The sequence below is a fragment of the Physeter macrocephalus genome, chromosome 14, assembly GCF_002837175.3.
Source record: "Physeter macrocephalus isolate SW-GA chromosome 14, ASM283717v5, whole genome shotgun sequence".
NCBI classification, from domain to species: Eukaryota; Metazoa; Chordata; class Mammalia; order Artiodactyla; family Physeteridae; genus Physeter; species Physeter macrocephalus.
In genome coordinates, this window is record NC_041227.1 from 45,637,383 (window position 1) to 45,657,543 (window position 20,161).

The 20,161-nt window shown below is 44.4% G+C and overlaps 1 protein-coding gene across 13 annotated transcripts in view; it reads right to left on the minus strand.

Moving 5' to 3' along the window:
- The window catches only part of DTD1 (D-aminoacyl-tRNA deacylase 1), a 115,226-nt gene that overhangs the window by 63,636 nt on the left and 31,429 nt on the right, over positions 1-20,161 (minus strand). For 4 of the 13 annotated variants that reach the window (XM_055090270.1, XM_055090269.1, XM_055090268.1 and 1 more), the window contains one exon: positions 1,851-2,484. The exons of 5 other annotated variants lie outside the window; for them this stretch is intronic. In XM_055090270.1, the coding sequence (XP_054946245.1) occupies positions 2,251-2,484 (234 nt within the window). In that variant the 3' untranslated portion in view covers positions 1,851-2,250. Of the gene's footprint in view, positions 1-1,850; positions 2,485-4,318; positions 4,511-20,161 lie in introns of those variants that run through there. 4 more of the 13 variants (XM_055090271.1, XM_055090273.1, XM_055090272.1 and 1 more) reach the window with 3 other exon arrangements.

Genomic DNA, 20,161 nt, shown 5'->3' on the forward strand with positions numbered 1-20,161 from the left:
AGGTATACAGGTCCCCTGGGTACTATTTTTGCAACTTTTCAAGATAACAAAGTTTAAAAAATAAAATACATTTAAGGCAACAAAAAGAAGAATATTGCCATTAGAATATAAATGACACTAAATCCATTCCTTGGGCTCAGATGCCAGTTTTCCAGAACACACTTGGAAAGGCTATTCTAACACAGCCATAGTTAAGGAGGGGACTGAGACACAAGGAATCTAAGCTTGATTTCAAACCTCCTTTCCCTTGGGGGGCAAAGACTTTTAAGTGTTTGGACAGGCAAACATGGGGCTGGAGGTCAAGGGCGGTCAAGTATACAATATCCCCTTCCTTGCCAGCTGAGGACGGGCAGAGCCACGGTGCTTACCCAACATCCAAGCACACCCCCACACCCCCCATGAAGTGAGTGACCCTGACAGAAACGTGAACAGAGGTGACACGTCAGAGCTGGTAAGGTGCCTCCACCCCTCTCTCCTTCTGCCGGGGAGGCCAGTGTTACGAGCTGGAGGGAGCCTGGATCCCTGAGTCAGCAAGTGGAGCAGACTCCTACCAACCCAGGCGGTACTTTGGTGATACTAACTTTCGTTGTGTTAAGCCATGGAGATTTCTGAGTGTCTGCTGTGGCAGCTAGCATTTCTTAAGATAGTCCCAATAAAGATAATTCCATTCAGAGAATAATTAACCTAGAACTTCTAAGAAAAGAGCAAAAGTGCTAAAATTTAGCAGGTTACAATATCTTCATAGGGAAGAATGAAAATATCCAAGCCTCCTTCATATGTAGATGTTTCCTCCATTATCCTACAGAAATACCCACATGAGTACAAAAAAAATTACATACAAGCATGTTTACTGCCACACTGCCTATTTGTGTTAGAAAAAAAAATTAAACTAAATGCCCATCAAACAGGGAAAGAGGGCTTCCCTGGTGGCGCAGTGGCTGCGCGTCCGCCTGCCGATGCAGGGGAACCGGGTTCGCGCCCCGGTCTGGGAGGATCCCACATGCCGCGGAGCGGCTGGGCCCGTGAGCCATGGCCGCTGGGCCTACGCGTCCGGAGCCTGTGCTCCGCAACAGGAGAGGTCGCAGCAGAGGGAGGCCCGCATACCACAAAAAAAAAAAAAAAAACAGGGAAAGAATACAGCCATTCAACGACCTATTCTCTGTGGTCCCCACACAACCCCCTGATGTGTGCTCTGCTAGACTCAATCAGCAGTGCCCACAGCCGGGCCACGCACAGGGATACCCGTAAGATGTGAATTTTCTGTGATGGATGATAGTCACTGATACAGGATGCTGAGTACATGGGGATTTGTTACACTATCCATCCTCTCTATTTATGTGAGTTCAAAGTTTTCTATAATACAAAGTTTTAAAAATGTAAATTTTAGAAAAACTGCCATAATTAAAGCTGACTAACCCTTGCAATAATCAGAAATGATTATGTTCACTAAAAGAGGCAAGAAAACTAACCCAGGCAGATAACGCAATTGCTCTAGTACCTCGGTGGTTAGAATGGGCTGCCGATTAACTCATTAGTCTACGAAAATCACTCACATAAATTCAGTGGTAATCGAAGTTATTTAGATCTAGATTAACTTAAGAGAGTTCATGACCTTGTTTGAAAAACAAACATATTGAATAGGAAGCATTCCCAATGGACCCACATTTTCTAGACTATATTGTAGACCCTAAGATTCAGTTCTTGTTTTGTCGTTACTGAACTTAAATTTAAATGGAATATCAAAACATAGTGAAACAAATTAATAACCAAAAACACTCTTTGAAATAACTTTATATTTTACAGATAAAATACAGACGCATGATCCATAAACATTTATTCATTTTCCAACTCATGATTACCTTTTAAAATAATAATGTGCCAAAACTAGTCATTTGTTGTCTTCTTTTTTTTTTGCGGTACGCGGGCCTCTCACCGTTGTGGCCTCTCCCATTGCGGAGCACAGGCTCCGGACGCGCAGACTCAGCGGCCATGGCTCACGGGCCCAGTCGCTCTGCGGCACGTGGGATCTTCCCGGAATGGGGCATGAACCCGTGTCCCCTGCATCGGCAGGTGGATTCTCAACCACTGCGCCACCAGGGAAGACCTTGTTGTCTTCTTGATGACAGCCATTCTGACAGGTGTGAGGTGGTGTCTCATTGGGGTTTTGATTTGCATTTCACTGATGATTAGTGATGTTGAGCATCTTTTCATGTGTCTATTGGCCGTTTATATGTCTTCTTTGGAGAAATGTCAATTCAGGGTCTCTGCCCATTTTTTAATCGGATTGTTTGTTTTGTTGACATTGAGCTGTATGGTTTCTGTATATAATCTGGATATTAACCCCTTATCAGAGATATCATTTGCAAATATCTTCTCCCATTCAGTAGGTGGCCTTTTCATTTTGCTGATAGTTTCCTTCACCATGCAAAAGCTTTTAAGTTTGATGTAGTCCAATTTGCTTATTTTTGCTTTTGTTGCCCTTGCCTGAGGAGACATATCCAAAAATATACTGCTAAGATCAATGTCAAAGCATTGTTCTGCCTATTTTCTTCTAGTTTTATGGTTTATGATTAAGTCTTTAATCCATTTTGAGTTTGTTTTTGTATATGGCATAAGAAAATGGTCTAGTTTCATTCTTTTACATGTAGCTGTCCAGTTTCCCTAATACCATTTATTGAAGAGGCTGTCTTTTCCCCATTGTATATTCTTGCCTCCTTTGTCATAGATGAACTGACCATACAAGTGTGGCCAGGGTGTGAAGAAAAGGGAACCCTCCTGCACTGTTGGTGGAATGTAAACTGATGCAGCCACTATGGAAAACGGTATGGAGAGTCCTCAAAAAATTAAAACTAGAACTACCATAAGATGCAGCAATTCCACTTCGGGGTGTTTACCCGAAGAAAACAAAAACACTAATTGAAAGAGATATATGCACCCCTATGTTCACTGCAGCACTATTTATAATAGCCAACATATGGAAGCAACCCAAGTGCCCATCAATATATGAATGGATAAAGAAGATATAGTATGTATACACACACACACACACACACACACACACACACACACACAATGGAATATTAAACCGCCATAAAAAAGAATGAAATCTTGCCATTTGCAACAACATGGATGGATCTAGATGGTATCATGCAAAGTGAAGTAAGTCAGGCAGAGAAAGACAAATACCATATGATTTAACTTACATGTGGAATCTAAAAAACAAACAAACAAAGCAAAACAGAAACAGACTCATAGATACAGAGAACAAACTGGTAGTTGAGGAGGGAGGGAGGTGGGAAAAGATGAATAAGACTGAGGTACAAACTTCCAGTTACAAAATAAATAAGTTACAGGAACATAATACACAGCATAAGGAATACAGTAGTATTTTTGTATGGTGACAGATGGTTACTAGACTTATCATGATGACCATTTGGTAATGTATTTAAAAATCGAATCACTATGTTGTATACCTGAAACTAACATAGTATTATATGTTAACTATCCCTCAGTAAAACAGATAGATAGATAAAGGTGATCTTACCAAAAAGAACACTGTTAATACCGATTAATGCTCAAAAATGGAGGTTCTTTTAACTTTGTAAGGCACTTTTATTTGCATATGATTCCCTTATTAACCTAAACTTTTACTCAACAAAATTGTTTCCAGCCTATCAAACACAGACAATACTTCTAACTGTGAGATACAGAGGCTCTGGAGATGGGCCAGTGATTCCCAGAACCTGGAGAAATACAACAGAATAAGTAAGCCCTGAAAGACGGCTTTGCAAGCAGCTACTGAGGATTCTGGTCAATACCATTCAACTTCTGGGGAGAAAAGGAACACACAGACCTGTAAACCTCAGTGCAACTACAAGTGAACTGAAGGTCACTGGCAAGGACATGAATCCACTTCTAGATCAGCTGACTCCTGAAGGACCAAACGTCACCCACTGGTCTTCGTTTGAACAGACCATGTTATAAATCAGAAAGATGGTAGTTAAGGAAGTTCAGTCAGAAAAAGCCTGAGGCAGGATGACCTAAAAGACTGTCTTCTGTTGGAACCCAGCTCACTCACTTAGTGGCCGCGTCCCATGACCTTGAACAAGTTAATCAAGGAGAGAATTGAGCTTCTCCCCTCTCACAGTGGTTGTGAGGATCATACGCATGGATGCAAAGCTTAGAAACTGTTAGTTCTCAACTTCGTTTTTATTATCAATGACAGTCTGCTATTTATTATAATCCTCCTTCATGTATAATAACTTCATTTTTCAAAAGCAAGGTTTACTTTTAGAGTTATACATTTCTCTACCCCTCCCCCCAAAAAACATTCTCAACACTTTTTAAAAAAAATTTTTATTGGAGGCTTCCCTGGTGGCGCAGTGGTTGCGCGTCCGCCTGCCGATGCAGGGGAACCGAGCTCGCGCCCCGGTCTGGGAGGATCCCACGTGCCGCGGAACGGCTGGGCCCGTGAGCCATGGCCGCTGGGCCTGCGCGTCCGGAGCCTGTGCTGCGCAACGGGAGAGGCCACAACAGAGGGAGGCCCACATACCACAAAAAAAAAAAAAAAAAAAAAAAAAAAAAAAAAAAAAAAATTTTTATTGGAGTATAGTTGATTTACAATGTTGTGTTAGTTTCACGTGTACAGCAAAGTGAATCAGTTATACATATACATATAGCCACTCTTTTTTTTTTTACATTCTTTTCCCATTGGGCTATTACAGAGAATTGAGTAGAGTTCCCTGTGCTATACAGCAGGTTCTTATTAGTTATCTATTTTAGATATAGTTCAACACTTCTTTTTTTTTAAAGCATTTTATTTTATTTTTTAAATTTTATTTATTTATTTTTTTAACATCTTTATTGGAGTATAATTGCTTTACAATGGTGTGTTAGTTTCTGCTTTATAACAAAGTGAATCAGCTATACATATACACATATCCCCATATCTCTTCCTTCTTGAGTCTCCCTCCCTCCCACCCTCCCTATCCCACGCCTCTAGGTGGTCACAAAGCACCGAGCTGATCTCCCTGTGCTATACGGCTGCTTCCCACTAGCTATCAGTTTTACATTTGGTCAACACTTCTTTTTAAAAAAAAAAAGAAACTTCTGGAAAGAACAGCAGAGCTACTATGCAAAGAGAGAAGAGAGTTTAGAAGTGGATGGATCCGTGTCTGGCTAACTCGTAAACAAGCAGACTGGCTGTCTGTTAACGCTGATTTACCTCTCATATTATTATACGCCCCTGGTAAGTAAAATTACTTGTATTTCATAAGCTGCTTTCATTTTTTAGCATATTTTTATTCCACACTCAAAGCACTAAACTCAACTACTACTTTCAAATATCCGTATACATTAGATCATTAGATATTAATACTAATATTAGATTAGTATTTAAGTTCAAGCAAAGATAATTCATGAATCTGGTCACTATTCTTCAATTAATATTAGGTGACATGGTACTCAGGCACAATATATTTGTTAAACGCCACATCCACAAAAATTACATTTCTGCTCAATATTATGTAACAACCTAAATGTGAAAAGAATTTGAAAAAGAATAGATACATGTATATGTATAACTGATTCACTTTGCTGTACACCTGAAACTAACACACCATTGTTAATCAACTATACTCCAATATAAAATAAAAAGTTAAAAAAAAATTACATTTCTAAAGCAAGTCAGCCAACACCGGCTCCAAGCACCAGTCCTCCAACCCTGGTGCCACTGTCCCTCCTGTCTGGGAGTGCCCACAGCTGAAGGGGCCAGTGCACTCCCCAAAGAGACCCAGGTGCCCGAGGGGGCTGGGAAGGTTGACCCTGCGAGGGGCCCTGTACGTTGCATCCCTGACCCCATGTCCTTCAAGACTACACCCAAGATGAGGTACCCACATAGCAACACATTTCACAAAGCTGGGCCCAGGAAGTCACTGCATGCATCCCCAGAAGGGTCCCCTCACCCGTCACCACCTGTCGAGGCTTCCAGGCTGCACCTGGCTTGGTCCAAAGGCTGGATGGGCCCCTCCAGGCTCAGCCCGCTGGTTCCCAAACAGGAGCCAAGCAGGAACCAGAAAGAAAAAGCGTTGCCTAAGGATTGACTTATTCTTCCTAGGAGCTCCTCTACCAGACTGAAAACATAAACAGAAATGAGACTTTTCCCTCACCGCTTTAAAGAATATTTCATTCTTACAACTATAATTTTCCAGGTAACATTTAATGAGAATCCCCCAAAATGCCTAGAAGTGCACTTAATGTTAAGGATGGGGTACATAAGGCTATGCAACGACTTAAACACAGAATCACTCTATCTGAGTGCCTGCACGTCGTCCCCTTGGCCACAGCTGCTGATGGTACCACGCAAGTTCCAGCCTAGCTGACAGCCGGGACTCCCTCCCTCAAGCAAGCATTGAGGGTCTTTTTGCCCCGGGGCCTTCTCAGAAGTCACGGGAGCCTGCTGGCCTGCCTGGAAAGCCAACAAGGGTGGGAACCAGTAGCTAAAGGCCCCATCTCCATCCTCTGGACAGACAACCCCGGAGGGCATTCTGCACCCTTTAATAAGTGGGCTGGTCAGAAGTACCGCAGATGCACGTCTGTCTCTGTATGACTATAAGAATCTGCTGAGCCCCATGCCCTAACCCTTTGGAGCGGCTCTTGGCCTCGATCTTGTTATGCCTCAAAAGGAGGAATTCTTACCAGATCCAACAAGAACAGTGGTTTTCAGCATTAGCTGCATGTTGGCATCTCCTGTGGAGCTTTGAGAAGCTCTGATGCTCATATCACCCCCCAGAAACATCACACTGACCTGTCTCAGGTGGGGCAGACTGCCTAGGGCTCACCCTATACCAGGACCCAGGAGTTCCAACCTAACCAGGAATACAGTCAGCGGAGCCCCGCAGGGAGGGCCAGAAGATGCAGAGACTCTCAAGGGGACCAGTCTTGAGAGGTTTAAGATAAATCCTCTCTTAACAGACTGACGGCTGCCAGAAACGTGGAGTGGGGGATGGGCAGAGTGGGTAAAAGGGGTCAAAAGGTATACATTTTCGGTAATAAAATAAATAAGTCCTGGGATAAAATGTACAGCATGGTGACTATAGTTAATAATACTGTACTGCATATTTGAAAGTTGCTAAGAGCACACATCTGAAAGAGTTCTTATCACAAGAAAAAAGAAATTTGTAACTATATATGGAGACGGATGTTAACTGGACTTGTGATCATTTCACAATATATACAAATACTGAATCATTATGTTGCACATCTGAAACTAATATAATGTTATGTGACAATTATATCTCAATTTTTTAAAAAAGATAAATCCTCTCTTTGCCAGAATGTATGAGAGACGGCAGGTCCCTGAGAGTGGGAGGCAGATAAATGAACTACATACCAACAGATAGTCTTTGCTTTTATATAACTGGAATCACACTACATGTATTCTCTGGAGATATGCTTGCTTCATACAATAACAGAGCTGCTATGTTTTTCACACAAGTTCATAGATGGCTACTGCGTTCAATTTTTAAAACGAACCAGCCAGTTGTCCTAACACCTTTGATGAAAACCCACCTCTTGCCCTGATCTGAAACGCTATCTTTATTACAAACCAAACTTCTCATTGACAATCGGTCTCCCTTTCAGGCCTCTCATCTCCTTGGTGATAGGTTTCTTGCTCAGCCAGCACCATCTGTTTTTATTAACTGTAATGCTGTAATACATTTTATACCTAGGAAGGCCAAGTACACTCAGTGAGATTTTTTTAAATTACATTTATCTCTTTAATTCCACTGGAATTTATTTTAAGGTATAGTAAAAAGTAAGGCTGTAAAATGATTAATTTTTCCATAATTGCCAACCAGGTGCCCAATTACTGCTTATTGTGAAATCTTTCCTCTGCCATTAATGTGTAATGCCTACTTTATAACATGTCATATTCTTACACAGTAAATATCAAATATTCAATTCTGAACTGCCTTCCCTTATTTGGTGGAAGATCCCTGCCCTTTGGGAACTTATATTCTAGCAGGGGAAATAAATGATAATTTTTTTAGGTAACCATAAGTTACAGTTACAATATTTTAGAAGGTGATAAATCTCAAAAAAAAAAAAAAAAGAGCAAGAAGTGGGGCGGGTAGGAGGCCCTGGAAGTACAGAGCAGGCTGGGGTCAGGGGCCGGCTGCAGTACGATGCTGGGTGATCAGGGTCGGGGTCGGGAGCCTGGGCGCTGGGGTGGGGGAAGAAGAGGAGCAGACGGCAATATGGCAGGGGGCGCGGGGCTGACTTCACGGGCGTGTGATCACAGCAGGCACATGGGGCCTCGTGCTCAGAGGACCTGCACTTGGTCCACTGCTCTGCCACTGCCATCGTGAAATTCCCAATGATTTTATCTTCGACTCTTGCGTTTTGCAGCAGAGTCCAGCGGGACAAGGGAGCATGTGCGTGAGCAGAGCAGATGTGCACACGACGTGTGTCTGCCTCCCCATCCACACACAGCATCCTGGAGCACACGGTGTCAGGGAGCCGGTGTCAGGTGAGCACATCAGGTCCAGGACTGAGGAAGCGGGGTGCTGACAGCCCGGAGAGGCCACGATTCCTACTGAACCAGAACTTGCTTTGAATGCAGAAAGCAGGCGATGGTGTTTAGGGTGAAGGTCTGACGTGGCCACTCTGCTCTCACCCTTGTCCAGCGAGGGCTCACTTCCGCCCTGGTCTCTTTCAGGGCCTTGGGGACAAATGTGAGTAGGTACCCATTACACTGGCACTTCTCGGCCTACAGACCCGCAGCAGCAGCCTGAGGTCCCAGACGGCGTCACTTCAAAGGCCGAACACTCTGCATCCCTAGAAAGGATGCAGGAAAACCCCTCGGGATTACTATCCACACCGGAATCCTCATGTGATGACTGAAACAAGTGATGTCCACTCTGCTGTATGCTAAAATGCTAACACAGAACTTGAAACAGCACGGAAAGTGAATCCCCGAGAGCCCCAAATGAGCTTCCTGGTTGTGGTTACCGTGGCTGCCACTGTCTTTCAGGATGTGACCCTTTTTCTCCTTTTTCTACCCACAATCCAGGTATCAGAACTTGAAAAGTGAAAGCCACATTCCCACCAAACACAATTTCATCCAGGAACAGGAGTCCAAAGCAGTTTAAATGTTAGGAAACCTCCGTGGTTCCCTTTACTCCACTATTAATAGACAGGACAGGAGGAATGTTATTTAGCATTAAAAGCAAAACCCAGGAAACACCCACCGACAGAACACAGAGACTTCTTCACTTCTAGGTACTGAGACCATGTCTCTCTTCTAAACTTGTAGGAGCTGGTGTTTGAGTGGATCACGCTTTTCTACTCCTGGTGGGAAGACACAGCCGGCCACACGCCTGCTTCCGGCCGAGGCTGAAAGCAGTCGAGGACTCTGCAGTCCAGGGTGGCCCGCAGAGCTCTCCCTGGAGGTGTGGGTGGGGGTCAGGAGACAGCACGTTTCCATTTCCACAAGTGAAAAACGAGACGCTTCAACAAAACTCAAGAGGCTGCCTGTCACTGCCGCGTCTCTCTAGGCCCTGAATTTATGGACTTATTTCTCTTCGGAGAATTCTGTTTCCCGTGGCTTGTGAAGCCAGCTGGGCTCTGACCCGATTCCCTCCCTCTCCTTCCCTTGATTTGCCAAACGTCACGTGTGAGCACAGAGCTGATTTATCACAGGTCTATGCTGGGGCCTGAAGCAGGCTCGGAATGAACTCCTGAAGGCACTTTTCACGTCACCTGACGCCAGAGCCAAGGAACGGACCCAGCTGAGAGGTGAGTCTCCCCAGGGGCCAAGCAAGTCTTTCAGGTCCATTATCCTTAACCTTCGGTGATTCCTCCTCCTGTCTTGTTTCATTAAATTCTATTAAGAGAGACATGAAGAAAGACTAAAAGGAAAGTTGGCTGTGCCTATGTGGTAGTTTATTCCCAGTTCACATCTGGGTGGTAGGCCCACATTTTCTGCTTTTTAAGTCTGACTGGTTTTCCCAAAATACCTCTCTCTTAATAAAGCTACACACTTTTTTTTTTTCGGCCGCACCGCACGGCATATGGAATCTTAGTTCCCCAACCAGGGATGGAACCCGCACCCCCTGCACTGGAAGCTCGGAGTCTTAACCACTGAACTGCCAGGGAAGTTCCTAAAGCTACACAGTTTTGAGGCAATTTCATCATTAACAATAATTCTCAGTGAGACAGTGACGTTGAGCAAGTGTCAGTAAAACTCCCATTTACTGACTGGGGTGACAACTCTACCAACTTAAAGATTCTAGACCCAACATTCACACTGGCTAAAGTTGAGTGCTGTTATATTACTCTCCATACGTTCAGCATGTTTGAAATATTTCAAATTTTAAAAATAATAATAAAAGTCTGTTGCCTCGAAAATCTACATCCACAGGGCTTCCCTGGTGGCGCAGTGGTTGCGCGTCCGCCTGCCGATGCAGGGGAACCGGGTTCGCGCCCCGGTATGGGAAGATCCCACATGCCGCGGAGCGGCTGGGCCCGTGAGCCGTGGCCGCTGGGCCTGCCTTAACCACTGAACTGCCAGGGAAGTTCCTAAAGCTACACAGTTTTGAGGCAATTTCATCATTAACAATAATTCTCAGTGAGACAGTGACGTTGAGCAAGTGTCAGTAAAACTCCCATTTACTGACTGGGGTGACAACTCTACCAACTTAAAGATTCTAGACCCAACATTCACACTGGCTAAAGTTGAGTGCTGTTATATTACTCTCCATACGTTCAGCATGTTTGAAATATTTCAAATTTTAAAAATAATAATAAAAGTCTGTTGCCTCGAAAATCTACATCCACAAAAGAAATGTAAACAAGGATGATTTTTGCCTCATTGTTAGTAACAGCAAAGAACTGCCAACAACCCCTAAGTCCATCAAAAGGAGAACAGCTAATCAACGGCAGTGTATTCACATGACAGAATCCTGTCTTGCAGTTCAAATGAATGAACTAGCTGTAGATGTAACAACACAAACAACATTGCTGGTGGGAAAAGCAGCCTGTTTCAGGACAGTAAATGTAGAACAATACCACGGAGGTATTGTTGGGCATGTGCACGCACATGCATGCACACACACATGTGCATGTATGTACACACATCCATCCTGAATGTAATCCTAAGGAAACCCAAATTGAGAGACATTTTCAAAATAACCGACCTGTACTCTTCCAAAGAGTCAAGGTTATGAAAGTCAAGGAGAGACCAAGGAACTAATGTAGAATGAAGGAAACTAAAGACATATGACAATTGAATGCAACATGATTCTGAACAACTGCAAAAGACCAGCTATGGGGATAACCGCTAAAACATGAATGGGGTCTAAGGACTGGATGGTATTAAAATGCCAATGATAGTTTTTCTGATTTTTTTTCGGCCACACCACGCAGCTCGTGGGGTCTCAGTTCCCCAACCAGGGATCAAACCCGTGCCCCCTGCAATGGAAGTGTGGAGTCTTAACCACTGGACTGCCAGGAAATTCCCTAGTTTTTCTGATTTTAATGGATGTTTGGGGGCTCTATAAGAGAAGGTCTTTGCTTGCAGGAAATATAGACTAACATGTTCAGGGGTGATGGGGTATCAGGTCAGCAACTTACTCTCATGTGGCTCAGGGAAAGTCACTGGTACTGTTTTTCCAACTTGCCTGCAACTAAAATCTTACAACATTCACTTTACACCATATATAAAAATTAAGTGAAAATAAACATGAAAGGCTAAATTAGAAATCTCTTAAAAGGAAATACAGGAGGAAACCTTCATGACATTGGATTTGGCAACAATTCCTTGGATATGATACCAACAGCACTGTCCACAAAAAAAAAATAGATAAATTGGACTTCATCAAAATGTAAAACTTTTGTGCATCAAAGGATACTATTAAGAGTGAAAAGGCAACTCACAGAATGGGAGAAAATATTTTCAAATCATATACCTGATAAAGGGTTAATATCTAGAATAGATTTTTTTAAAAAACTCCTACAACTCAACAAAAAAACAGCCCAATTCAAAAACGGGCAAAACACTTGAGTAGATATTTCCCCAAACAAGACACACAAATAGTTATTAAGCACATGAAAAGATGCTCAACATCCCTGGGCATTAGGAAAATGCAAATCAAAACCACAATGAGATATCACCTCATACACATTAGGGTGACTATTATTAAAAAAAAAAAAAAAAAAAAACAACCAGGAAATAACAAGTGTTAGGGAGGATGTGGAGGAATTGGAACCCTTGGGCACTGTTGGTGGGAATATTAAATGGTGCAGCCACTGTGGAAAATGATAGGGCAAATCCTCAAAAAATTAAACAAAGAATTATGAATATGATCCAGCAATCCCATTTCTAAGTATATACCCCAAAAAAATTGAAAGCAGGGTCTCAAACAGGTATTTGTACACCCATGTTCATAGCAGCACTATTCACAACAGCCAAAAGTGGAAATAACCCAAATGTCCATCAACAGACAAATGAATAAACAAAATGTGGTCTATACATACAATGCAATATTATTCAGCCTTAAAAAGGAATGAAATTATGATACGTGCAACAACATAGATGAACTCTGAATACATTACGCCAAATGAAATAAGCCAGGCACAAAGACAAATATTGTACAATTCTACTTATGTTGGGTCTCTAGTAGTCAAATTCAGAGACAGAAAGTAGAATACTGGTTACCAGGGGCCGGGGGCAGGGGAGAATGGGGAGTTAGTGTTTAATCGGTAGAGGATAGTTTAGGAAGATGAAAAAGTCCTGGAGATGGATGGTGGTGATGACTGCAAAACAATGTTAACGTTCTTAATGGCAATGAACTGTACACCCAAAAATGGTAAAATGATTAAAATGGTAAGTTTTATGTATATTTTACTACAATTTTTTTAAAAACCGTATGACATACACACACCAACAGATACCATGTATTTTCTATGAGTATGTGTAAAATGGGCATAAACATATTTTTATTAAGTCTAGAAGAAAACATATGGAGCTTATTAATGGTGTTACCTCTGGGAATGAAAGATTACAGTCAAAAGCAACGTTAATGTATCTTAAACTTCTAATTTTTTAAAAGATATTGTTTTTTTATATTATATATAACAAAAAATGATAATAAAGATGTTATTTTATGGGCTCATGAGAAAAACAGAAGACAGGAAAATAACTGTTTCCAAAAAAATATCTTTCTACCCAGGAATACTATAAAAACTTACTAATAAAAAAAATAACATTTCTGGGCTTCCCTGGTGGCTCAGTGGTTAAGAATCTGCCTGCTAATGCAGGGGACATGGGTTCAAGCCCTGGTCCGGGAAGATCCCACATGCCACGGAGCAACTAAGCCCATGCGCCACAACTGCTGAGCCTGCTCTCTAGAGCCCGTGAGCCATAACTACTGAAGCCCGCGTGCCACAGCTACTGAACAAGAGAAGCCACTGCAATGAGAAGCCCGCGCATCACAATGAAGAGTAGCCCCCGCTCGCCACAAAAGTCCTGGAGATGGATGGTGGTGATGACTGCAAAACAATGTTAACGTTCTTAATGGCAATGAACTGTACACCCAAAAATGGTAAAATGATTAAAATGGTAAGTTTTATGTATATTTTACTACAATTTTTTTAAAAACCATATGACATACACACACCAACAGATACCATGTATTTTCTATGAGTATGTGTAAAATGGGCATAAACATATTTTTATTAAGTCTAGAAGAAAACATATGGAGCTTATTAATGGTGTTACCTCTGGGAATGAAAGATTACAGTCAAAAGCAACGTTAATGTATCTTAAACTTCTAATTTTTTAAAAGATATTGTTTTTTTATATTATATATAACAAAAAATGATAATAAAGATGTTATTTTATGGGCTCATGAGAAAAACAGAAGACAGGAAAATAACTGTTTCCAAAAAAATATCTTTCTACCCAGGAATACTATAAAAACTTACTAATAAAAAAAATAACATTTCTGGGCTTCCCTGGTGGCTCAGTGGTTAAGAATCTGCCTGCTAATGCAGGGGACATGGGTTCAAGCCCTGGTCCGGGAAGATCCCACATGCCACGGAGCAACTAAGCCCATGCGCCACAACTGCTGAGCCTGCTCTCTAGAGCCCGTGAGCCATAACTACTGAAGCCCGCGTGCCACAGCTACTGAACAAGAGAAGCCACTGCAATGAGAAGCCCGCGCATCACAATGAAGAGTAGCCCCCGCTCGCCACAACTAGAGAAAGCCTGCGCACAGCAACGAAGACCCAACGCAGCCAAAAATTAAAAATAAATAAAAATTTTAAAAAATAATAATGATAACATTTCTAACCTGGTACTTTCCAGTCAATACACTGCTGGCATGAAATTTTTTAAATGACAATAAGAGACTCTTCCCTGTAGAAAATGAAGGGGGCAAAGGGACAACATGAAATGAAAAAAAAAGGAATCCACAGGGCATAGGCCAGATGAAGTCTGGATTTTGAAATGAAATCTTATAGAAACTGTCCTTATCCCCCAAGGTTTCATGAGCCAGCAACGATACCGACAGTTAACAGCGGCCTCTGCCCTCCGAGCCGTCAAAGCGCCTTGGCTCCCTGACAGACCCTGGCTCGGCCCCCCCACGGGCACCGCGACCCCACGGAGCAGGAGGGGTGGAAATGCAAACAAGGCCACAGATTAGCTCTTCCTGTCCCACAGAAACGGAAGCTGCAGGCTGCACTTTCACGGTTAAAAATGGAAAAAGAAACTGACTTCACATTCTATGGAAAGTCGTCAAAGGAATACATTTTGTGTGAAGAATCTTCATGGAAGAGCTATTCTTCTGCGTTTCATATTGACAAAAGTAACCAAGGCTGGGGAACAAGGCAGGCAAAAGCAGCCGCTGTGAGATTCTGGATCTGCCGCCAGCCTCCTCCAGCCCTGGAGCTGCTGCGCCCTCCTGACAATTACTCCCCATAATTCCTAAGAGCGGTGAACACCGGGAGACACACTCTTCCAAAAATAAACCCTTTCTTTTCTCTGACAAGCTCTGAACACTTAGAAACTGCCCTGACAATATAAGCTAAAATGGTACGTATAAATCAAATTCAATATAAATGTTGATTCTTGGGCTTTTCACAATTTCTTCTTATAATTAAAGTTTTTTGCATTAAGGGGAAAGCTGGGCCATAGTGAAGCATCAGGCTGACCTGAAGACAGGGAACTGAATCCCTAAAATCTGCTCTTTTTGAACCGCATCAAAAAGAGGTTCTGGTTTAGCATCCAGCCTGTGCCCAGGGTCACTCAGGACCGGGGCAAGTGTCACACCCCTTGAGGTCAAAATGCCTGATCTTAACCTAGAAACTCAAAGAAGCTCAGAATCCCCTCACCGTCCTGCACGGAAGGCAGGAATAGGGTCCTTCCTGTAGTGACCAGTGGGGGCTGGACTTTGCAGAGTGTCATGACGCTCACACCACGGGATAAAAGATTTCCAACACGAGTCTTTTCTAGGGAAGCTCCGCTGGGGGTGGCAGAGCACCAGGGCAGCTGAGACCCTCCAGGGGCGTCCAGATCCTGTCCACAGCTCTTGGCCACCTGCTGCAGGACCTCCTAAGTGCCCCCCGCCACCTCTGCCCCGGCCAGCTCTACAATCCAGTCTCAGCCAGCTCTGTGAACACACACACACACACACACACACACACACACACACACACACACGTAACCCTCTAGTAACCCTCCAGCTTGCTGCCAGTAAAACCCACACTACTCACCCTGGCCATGAGGCTGAGGTCATGGCTCTGCCTTCGTATCCACTCTCTCCCTGCACCCCCGACCTCCCCTACCACTCCCCGGGGCTCTGCACCCGCCAGCCCCTCCGTGCAGCACACTCCTCCGCATCTCCACATGGTGGCCCCCCAGCTCAGCACCCCCACTCCCAGCTCCTGTGCCTGAGGTAGCCCCTCCCAGCAGCCCTCCCTACACTTCTCCCAGCTTTGATTTCTTTATAATATTACAGTTTTAAATTATACTTGCTTGTGTATGCTTCCCACTAGAATGCAAGCACCATGAGGGCACAACTTTGCCCAGCGCTGTTCGCGATGCAAGGCCAGCAGCAGCGCGCACCCTGTGAGTACCTGCTGGGTGGACAGATGAGTGGGTGGTAGGTAGGGGACTGGACAGATGGATGGACACAAGGGTGGAAGGATAGAGGGAGAAATGAACAAACAAACTAACAAAGGAGAAACATGGCTGGTAATCAGTCCGTGGACCACACCACGCAGTGAGGGCTCAAAGGCAGGAAGGCCTTGCCTGGATGGCACTAAGGTGAGCCCCTTGGATGAAGCCCCTTGGATGAAGTCATTTCAGGGGGATGAACAGAAACACAATATTCAAGAAACAGTAAATAACCCGCAGGAAACGAGTCCTACAGCTCAATGCGAAAAGCCTTTACCATAAACCCAACAAGTAATGCACCATAAAAGATGAACGTTTAACAATGCCCCATGTGTGCTTAAACAAAAGTGATTAGTCAACTGCCCATGAAGCCTCGACATCATGCATTTCATTAAACGGCAATTCTCCAAGCAAAGACTGAGGAGCTGATCATCCCGGGTTTTTATTCTAGTCCAATCAATAAGCCGACCAGTGAGTAAGGCATTCCATGTCTGGTACCCAAAAAACCAAGAGAACTATAAATTGCTTTGCAACTAAAAACTCTAAGAGGCTACAGCACTACAATCTCGCCCACACTTAGGGTTCATCTCTCTTAAGAAACAAGTTATTTCACTAGCACAGACCTCAGTGCCGCTCAGCAGAGGGCCTGTCATTTGTCACTAACGTGCTGAGCTGCTGTCGCTCTATCGGCTTTTCCTGACACATCTGTAATTGCGTCGAGAAGGCCCCGTGCCCTGGGAATATTTCCATCACCGCTGGGGGGGTGAGGAATGGGTACTGAGGGGCAGTGATGAATGACAACGGCCTCATATGTGACCTCAATAATCAAGCCCAGCCAGCCTGCTTCCTGGCAGCTGCAGTAACACAGGTTGTAAAGTATTTTTAGACGTTTCAGCTGGGGATGGAGCGTGGTCCAGAAGAGACCAACACCTGGAGCAGATTAAAATGGCAACGTCCGACTGTCCAGTTGCCTCCGGCCCAGCAGTTCTTCTACATCAGTGTCCTTGGAGAGCACAGGAAGAACTGGTTAAAAACACAAACCTGCTACTCTTCCGCCTTCCCGGTCCAGACATGCCAGGAACTCGGATTCAGAAAACCTGGGGGCGGAGGGCAGGGTGGGGCGGTGTCCAAGACTCCTCCCTTTAATACAAACCCTGGGCGCTTACAGTCGGTGGTCCTGAGTGACTCTGGTGGAGGGAGAACAGTAATCCCTGAACCCACCTGCTCCCGGCCCCCCAAGCATCTTCACTTCCTTGGGGCCTTCGGAGGGTCTGATGAAAGCCCTGGAACCTCCCAGCAAAAGCACTGGCGCGCACAGGCACAAAGAAAACCTGGGTGAGCCCAGGGTGGTTCATGAACCCCTAAAAGCCCATGTGACCCAATTCACACCCCACCCTCCCATCTTGACCTTATCTTAAAGAGCAATCAGGTTAGGGGCTTCCCTGGTGGCGCAGTGGTTGAGAATCCGCCTGCCGATGCAGGGGACACGGGTTCGTGCCCCAGTCCGGGAAGATCCCATATGCCGCGGAGCGGCTGGGCCCGTGAGCCATAGCCGCTGAGCCTGCGCGTCCGGAGCCTGTGCTCCACAACGGGAGAGGCCACAACAGTGAGAGGCCCGCATACCGCAAAAAAAAAAAAAAAAAAAAGAGCAATCAGGTTAAAAAAAAGATAAACCCTTGGTCAGTCACACTGACAAATGGTGGCAAAACACCTCTGGGTAGTTAAGGGTTTTATTTATTGAGCAGTCCTTTTTAAAAAATTATAGGAAGAGCTTCACTTTTTATTTCTTTCACTTCCAGATCATTCTTCCCTCTCTGTTAGTAACGCAGATGTTTGAACAAGGCTTTCTACAAAATACCGCTGACTGGCCGAACATTTTTCTACAATTACCCGGGACTGTGAAGCTCCTAATAACTTAGCTAAAAAGCTAAGAATTCCCAATTATAATCCTGAGTCTGGATGATTACATTACTGCTGTGCTCAATGTATAATCCCTGGCAGGATAAACTTTACCTCCCTCCCTTGGGAATAAAGAAAGATGCTAGTTAATCTTCAGTAGGCCAACTCAGTAACGGTAAGGAGCTTTGTTTTTCTAACACATCCCCAAATGAGATTAGAAGATTAAAATAACTAAGAATCTGCCCAAAACACATACACAGGAACAAACAAAACCCTTAAGCCTTAAATGCACTAACCCATTAGTGCCCTGAGAGAGTTATTTAAAGCAAAACAGATGTTTTTCTCTAGTTGGAGATTAAGAAATGTTTCATGTGTCAAAGGTGGAAGAGGAGAAGACTGCAGTTTTTAATTTACCAGCCATATTCCAATAGCAGGAAACAAACTCTTTTCAGTTTTCACAATTTCGGTGACCCATTATGGATTGAAGAAGCAAAGATGAAGTTCTGTCGACTGATAAATTCATCAATGGGTCTCCAGGCAGAGCCAGTCATGTATCTCTTGGAAAGGTTTCTTTTTAACTCTATGGTATATACTGAGTTAGGACAACCATCCATATAAAAACAAATTAAAATGCTAAAACAAAAGCAAGCCCTTGCAGCTCCCCAACTCGGAAGTAGCCAGCCTGGGTGGAAACTTCCACAAGGCTCCCAACCCTTCCGACCAGCCAGACACACATGCCCCAGGCAGGGCGCCCGTGCATTGATGGCACCCAGCAGGGGCCCTGGCTGCTCGAGCAGAGAAGCCCCCCAAGCCTCCACACCCGACCCTTGGCCAGACGGTTATGCAGGAAAGTGGATGATTGCGCTGAAAGGATGAGAAAACCAGCAGTGATGCCCGCAGCCCCAGCGGTCTGGCAGGTGCCAACCCTGCCCCATCGGGAAGCCTTCCGTACAAGGTGAGGTCCCGGGACTCAAGGTCACCAGCACACCCACGGTGACACGGTGACAAAGATGAACACGAGCAGCAACAAAAACTCTGTGCTGAAGCTCTTGCTCAGTTCCCGCTTTTGTCTTAGTAACACTTCAGTATAAACAAGGCAGGACCCTCAGTCAACATTTGTCCAATAAATCAATGTGATACAATGAACCAGCGACTGGAGTGAAGGACAGGATCCAGTGCCACTGTGGCAACCAGACCCAGAAGCTTGCTCTGTGGCCCAGCTCAGGCCACGCAAAACCTCACGCTGACACCAACAGAGACCGGGGAGTTCGCACCAGAGTTCAAGCCTAAAACAGGACGAAAAAGGGAATACGTACATTTAAATAAACATTCTTCCATGAAGAAATGCAAACGTATGGACATCAGTATAACTCTTCCTTATATTCAGAACACTTCTCGTTAGACCGTCCCTCATACTGAACTGTGCGGTAACTCAGACCCACCTTTGTGCACCTGCAGGGGGGCTGCCACCTGTGTCCTGGCCTGTCCTCCGCTTCACCTTCTGGATTCTGCAGCCCGTGTTACTGAAAAGTACGGGTAAATGAGGCTGACCGGCGCTCGCTCCGCACCCCCTCTCTAGCCCACACATTTCCTCCTGACCCTACAGATGACCCTACAGAAGCCACCAGTGTCTCAATCCCAACGTCCCAAGGTTTCAGGGCAAAGGGATGGGTGCTTGCTGATAAGACGAGTGCAGAGAAAGTTACAGGCGAAGTGAGGGTGATAATCAGAGAAGCATGAAATGAAAAGCTCTGGCACCATTCTTCACTGGTCAACTTATCCCAGAGATCTGTCAATAAACTCACGAGCCAATTCAAGGATGTGTATTTGAAAGTTCATTTTTTTCAGCTCCTTCCAGCCTTTCGATTTAGTGAGGTTTACAAGCCCACTAAATCAGTGAAAATATAAATACTTAATGGCAACACTGTGAACTAGGTGGGCCCTGGGCCCCAGGAAAGAGCCCTCCAATTACTGAAATGCCCTCCTGGGCGGTGGGGGGGGTGGCGGCCCATCTGCTCTCACTATGTGCAATCCCAACCATGTGAGACTCAGGAAAACCACCCCCCCACCCCCACACCCCCCACC